The sequence below is a fragment of the Ipomoea triloba genome, chromosome 6 (genome assembly GCF_003576645.1).
Source record: "Ipomoea triloba cultivar NCNSP0323 chromosome 6, ASM357664v1".
NCBI classification, from domain to species: Eukaryota; Viridiplantae; Streptophyta; class Magnoliopsida; order Solanales; family Convolvulaceae; genus Ipomoea; species Ipomoea triloba.
In genome coordinates this window covers 2,821,569-2,827,647 of record NC_044921.1, presented here as the reverse complement: position 1 = coordinate 2,827,647, position 6,079 = coordinate 2,821,569, and the positions used below count along the sequence as shown (strand labels likewise).

The window sequence follows — 6,079 nt, the reverse complement described above, 5'->3', positions numbered from 1 at the left end:
TGAGGCATCGGGAGATCATCTCATGAATGTTATAGCCTAAAGAAATATTTTTCGAACCTTAATTTTACTCAAATACTCAAATAGGTGAGGGGTTACATATACGTTCAATATTATAATTTTTTATAATTTCATCTTTATTTTTATTATCTAAATATATAATAAAAAATTTATCTGTGCATCGCATTGGGTAATTGGACAATTATTTGCTCTAATTCAAGCAAAGAACATCAAAAAAATATAATCGGTCCAACCAATTTCATAAATTGCGCTATATAATATTCGATGTTACAATTTATATAATTGTATATCGATCCAAATATTCTTAAAATATTATAACAAATCCATACTGTGCAACGCACGGGTGAAAATACTAGTAGTATATTAAAAGGAACTACGTAATTCAATTCTAATAGAACAATAATTCTAATACATAATAAATATTTGATATTCAAATTAATTATGGTTAATTGCAAACTATTATGCAGTTTGTTACGGAAGCAATAAACTCATGCGCCAAATACAATAATTACAAGGCATATACCGTGAAATCATCATATAATATGTTTCCTGGTCAATTAACGATAATTATAATTGTAAACACAAAAAATTCGAAATTGTATATATTCACAATATTGGGTTACAATGTGTGTGTAATTCAAGTTGCAGGTACAAAATCTCTGTATAGTCCTCTGATTCTTCACTGACGTGTTCTACTTAAGTGCCTCCGGGTCTCAAGTGGCGTAGCCTCCGGGATTCAACTGACGTAGCTTCTGGGATTCAAATGGCGTAGCTTTCCGGGATTCAAGGGCGTGATATTCAACCGGAACCGTCAAAGTACTTCAAGTTTCTAATTGCTTCAGAATGCCTTCAAAGCCTTCAAAAGCTCTCAAGTCTTCAATCCTCAAGGTGTGTCTAAAATGTGAAATGAGGGGCTCTATTTATAGTAGAGTGTACAACCAACTTCCCTCAACAAACTCCTTAATTAATTAATTAAATAATTAATTAATTAATTAAGAGGAATGAACATTGCCACAATCAAGTCCAGGTTCAAAACTCTATCATCTAATTCAAATTCAAATTAATTATAATTATTAAATTCAAATATAATAAAATTATATTTAAATTATAATTATTATAATTAAATTTAAATATGAATTGGGCTTGGACCGTTAATTAATTCAATAGCCCAACACCAATTTAACTGGGCTAATTAAATTAATTTAATTATCATGACTCAATTAATTAAATTGGTCCAACAATCCATCTAAAATTGAGCCCAATAATAACTTAATCGGTCCATTTGTCGATTCAAATTTTCGGTGTCTACAAATTGCCCCCTCGAGACTTGTCGTGACATGCTGCCTAACGTGCTTGGAGCGAGAAATCTCGAAATTTAAAATGCCTTAATCAATGGGCCAAAATAATAGAACTAACTTTAATTAGCCCATCAACCTCATCAACCTCAACGAATCCATGATCGAAAATGAATTTATGTTCTGGCCCAATATGTAAATCCAATTTCCTTGATACACATCTGACATCCCATTCCAATACAAACCAGTAAGCTTTAAACAATCCATGAAATTTAGGACTCTATCCAAATTCAACGATCACCGTGTTTTCCCCTTGTATGGCGCGACGTGATTATCAGCTTAGTAGTCACAAACTGACTCCATGTTGAACTCAAACACTCCCAAATCACCTATAAATATAGCCATAACACATCACTTTTCTCATCAGCGTTGAACAAGAAGATTCATCACCAAATCAAAGCAGCAGATTAAGGAGAACTGATTTGCAGTCTGCCCTTTCAATCAGGTAAATTCTTTACTCTTTATTTTCTATTTTCCCTACTGCTTTTTCATTTACAGAGGAGTAGCAAGACCATTCAATAAATAAACTGAAATCAAGAATCAATGAAGTTCACAAACCCAAGGAGGAAGCAACAGAGAATCTGTCGGGTAGAACAACCACCGGAGCGCGGTATCATTGATGCCGCCCGAGAGTGGGTTTCTACTCGGATTAGACGGATTTCTGTCGTTGACGGAGTTCCTCATCGGACAGCTCAACTGTCAACCGCCAACGCTGCCTCCTCCTCAATAGCACACTGCCGCCAAACTTGTAGAGCAAAGAAGAGAGAACGAACATTGGGCTATTGTCGTTGGATTGCATCGCGGAATTTTCCCCTGCTGATGTCGCCAATCGGTGCTGCTACGTCTACTGGAGGTCGCTGCTTAAACTTTTATCGATAGTTCGAACAGAAGATGGAGACCCACCGATCTTAATATTATGAGAGCAAGGGGTGCGCCTATGCTCCTAAAGGGAACTATAATGTCGACAGCGTTATTGACGAAGACCGGAGCCGAGCTCTTTTAATTGATAAAGCTGCCTTCATCATCTAAAGAGAGAAAAAGAGCTAGTTTCAATGTGGCGCTGTCCTCCACACACATCATCACCTTTAATTCTGATGGAGACAACACCATGACACACATACACTCTGTTTTGCTGTTTTTTTCCGTTTCTGCTTTTTTTCTTTCGTTTTTTTCCTTTTGAGTTTCTTTCTTCCGTTTTTTTTTTGCTTTTGTTTTTTTTTATTTCACTTTTTCGTTTCTTTTGTTTTGGATTCCTAGGTTTTTTTTTTGCTTTTCCCTTTTCACTTTCTTCTCTGTTTTATTTTTCTTTCGTTTTTTTTTGCTTTTGATCTTTTGTGTTTTGCTTTCTTAATTTCCATAACTCTAACAACAAAGTTAATTATTACTATTATATTATACCTTAGATCATAATAATAATAATAATAATAATAATAATAATAATAATAATAATAATAATAACTTTGTTAATAATGATGAAAATAATAATAATAACCTTAATCATTATCATCATTATTTTTTGCAGTAATTTTTCTCAATTTTGACATAATCTCAACGCGGCTCAAAGATGGTGCAATTTCAAGACCAATGGTTCGAAGGATAAAGGAAATTGGTGATATCAAGCACCAAGAGCGACCACAAAGTCACATTGGCCGTCAATCATCCCCTTGCATCCCCTTCACCGCCAAAGCTCACGGTGTCGTATCACGAACGCAATTGGACTCCTGAGTATAACATTCCACCGTCCAAAGTGTGGACTTTGCAACCGGGATTGAAACATGAACCTTCCACGGATATCCTTCCCACGCTGGGGAATCGCATAATTGATGATGAGGTCAAGTGGGGTAACGACATCGATTTCAGAGGCGAATTCATTTACACTCCAGGATACTGGGAATGGGCTGAAGATGTACTTAACCTCTTCAGAAAACCTCTACGGGAAGGCATGATATATGATGTTGTGTTCGCGTCATTATTCACATATGACCGCAACGTTGACATTGTCCAAGCTTTTTGCGAAGTGTGGTGCCCACGAACCAACACATTAATTACCTCCTCCGGCGAGATATCCATATCGCTGCGAGATCTGTACATGCTTGGAGGGTTGCCATTGCTTGGGGATATCTACGATGAGCGCATCCCAAACGCCTTGGACTTGAACAAGGGTTCATACACATGCTGTGCGCACTTATTCGAGGCGTTTTTCCATTTGACTCAACAAGAAAATCACACCACTTTTATTCAAGCATCCCGATGGATCGACTTCTGGTGCAGGAAAACCCGAAGATATCCAACTCCTCCACCTCGAAAAGAGAATAAGAAATCTCGACCAAAGGCTACTCACAACCCAAGCGGGATCCTTGAAACTGCTCCTAGATGGTCGAACATGAGTAAAGCACCCTTCGTCGAACTAAACATCCCCCCAAATCTTGAATAGGAAGTCTACTTAGCAGCATTTCTAGCGTGTTGGCTCTGTACGTTCGCACTACCGGGCAACCCCACGGCCACCATTCGCCCTGAGACTTTTAATATGGCGTGCAAAATGGCGAAAGGGATTAAGGTATGCCTCGCACCTCCAGTCCTTGCCAGCATCTACTACGGGTTAAACTCGATTTCAGAGTCTTTCTCTCCTGGTCAAATCGGCACCCCCTTCCCCATCCATTATGTATATGGATGGCTAGCAGCTTACTTCAATACTCACTTCAAGACCCCTAGCCTCATGTTGTTGTCTCCAAAGATGGTCACTTCTTCCGGAGAAGGCGGTGCTAAGCATTACGACAGAATTGATGCTCGTAAGAGGATTTTTAAGGGCGAACACGCGTCTTGGCTTTGCATGTCTCGTCAAAATGGTAGAGACTTCTTTTTCTGTGATGACAAGAGAGGGGGGAAAGATAATTTTGAATATTTCTTATGTTTGCGCCCTGGTTTTCTTGTTTTACGCCAAGGACGCCAATGTAAGGCTGAGCCTTATGTACCCCATCGCTTCAGTCGTCGGTTTGGATTCTACCAAGCATCTGCCCCCGGTTTGTTACTGACGGATGACCGCGACGTCGCACTTGCTAAGGGATTTCAACTACATCGCCAGTATGAGCACTTCCACTCTATGTCTAAGGCCACATTTCCCATGATCCCGACTTTTCCAAAGAAACATGTGTTAGACACTTACAAAGCCTGGTTGGTTGATGTGCATGCAAATCTCCTTGAGACTCGCGTCAAAGACATAGTCGTTAATGGTGACCCAAACGTAACCGTTAGAGAGGGAATAACTCAAGAGCAGAGGGATCAACTGGATACTTTAAGAAAAGGCAAAGCACCAGTACAGGATGCCCCCCATAATCAAGAACCAGAACATGCAACCCAAAAGAGGAGGGAGGAGCAAGTGAGGCACCGAAGTTCGGACGAGGATGTTGATAGTGATCGCAATTTTAAACGAAACAGAAGACCGTCGAACGAGGTTAGGAAACTTTCCTGAATTTTTTCCTTTCACCATGATTCAAAATCTTAGTCTTATTGATATATGTATTCCTTTTATAGGGTTCTGCTGGGTTACATGTGAGCAATGACGCCCGGTCGTCGAACCAACATTCTTCTATAGGCGAGGTGGAACATAGCGACAGTTCTGAATCCCTTAATCAAGTGGCAGCATCTCAGCAATCACCGTTGCCCTCAAACCCACCTCACAAAGGAGCACGACTGGAACCGTCTCATGTCTCTATTCTTCCTAGTGCAGATTCCTTCATGTCAAAGTATATGGCCATGATCGTAGGCGTTTGGAATGATATCTGCAAGAACCTAAAGGAAACTCCAGCTGAAAGTGTTTCTTCTTTCAAAGGAAGTGTTGAGAGACAAATCCAACTTTTGAAACATAACGCGGTAGACCTGTCATCATTAGAGAACAGGGTGGATGTTTTCTTTAAGAAGGCTGAGTATTATGATAAGATACGGTCCCAGCACTCAGAAGCGATGCCAGTTGAAACTCAAGTTGCGGAGTTATGTTCGGCGCAAAGTGCTCTTAAGGATGCTCAACAAAAGCTCTCTAAAACTCAAATCCTTCTATCGGAGAAGCAAAAGATCCTTGAGGATTCTGACGGACGAGTGACCCTCCTAGAAGAAGCTATAAAGGAAGCAGAGAAAACCATAACGGAGGCTGAGAGAACCATAAAGGATTCAAGGGAGGAGTTGACCAGGATCCATGATGAAAGGCCAAAGCTCCAAGAACTTGTGACTGAGGCTCAAGGACTGCGCGACACATCACAAGAGGTTGTGACTTCTACCGAAGAAACAGTGAAACGCATTCAGGAGACTCCCATGTTGACAAGTGAAGATGAAGATAAGCTTTCCTTAGCGGAGAAAGATCTAGAAGCAGACAAAGCAGATTTGATGAATTTTTGAATAGTGTAGATCTTTGATGTTTAGATATCGTACTCCTTTAGTTTATGCTTTTTTTCATTTCGACTTTGTATGAGTTCTTTTCTTTTGAAACGAGACTTTGACGTGAGTTGAATTCATTATTTTTTCCTTTTCATGAGACTTGCAAACAATTTTCTTCGATCACAAGTGTGAAAATGAGCTTGAATAAACCCCAAATGAGTCACTTCGAAATCAACTAACGAGAAAATCCACTTTAAATCATAACATACAATGAAATGATTAAACTTCAATGAATCTAAGTTGTTTCGAACGGACTTGACACAAAAGGATCTATTTTA

General features: G+C 39.3%; 1 protein-coding gene and 1 long non-coding RNA gene across 2 annotated transcripts; one reads left to right on the top strand and one right to left on the bottom strand.

The window, feature by feature from the left end:
- Window positions 1-1,474: 1,474 nt before the first annotated feature.
- On the bottom strand, window positions 1,475-2,407 carry LOC116023154. The gene is made up of 2 exons (XR_004099369.1): window positions 1,932-2,407; window positions 1,475-1,702 (listed from the first exon to the last, which is right to left on the bottom strand). It is a non-coding gene; the product is annotated as an uncharacterized LOC116023154 (long non-coding RNA).
- A 1,505-nt stretch (window positions 2,408-3,912) lies between these two features.
- Window positions 3,913-5,878, top strand: LOC116023356. The gene is made up of 2 exons (XM_031264350.1): window positions 3,913-4,824; window positions 4,905-5,878. The coding sequence occupies exons 1-2, from the start codon at window positions 3,913-3,915 to the stop codon at window positions 5,760-5,762; spliced, it is 1,770 nt and encodes a 589-aa protein (XP_031120210.1). The 3' UTR covers window positions 5,763-5,878.
- Window positions 5,879-6,079: the final 201 nt, after the last annotated feature.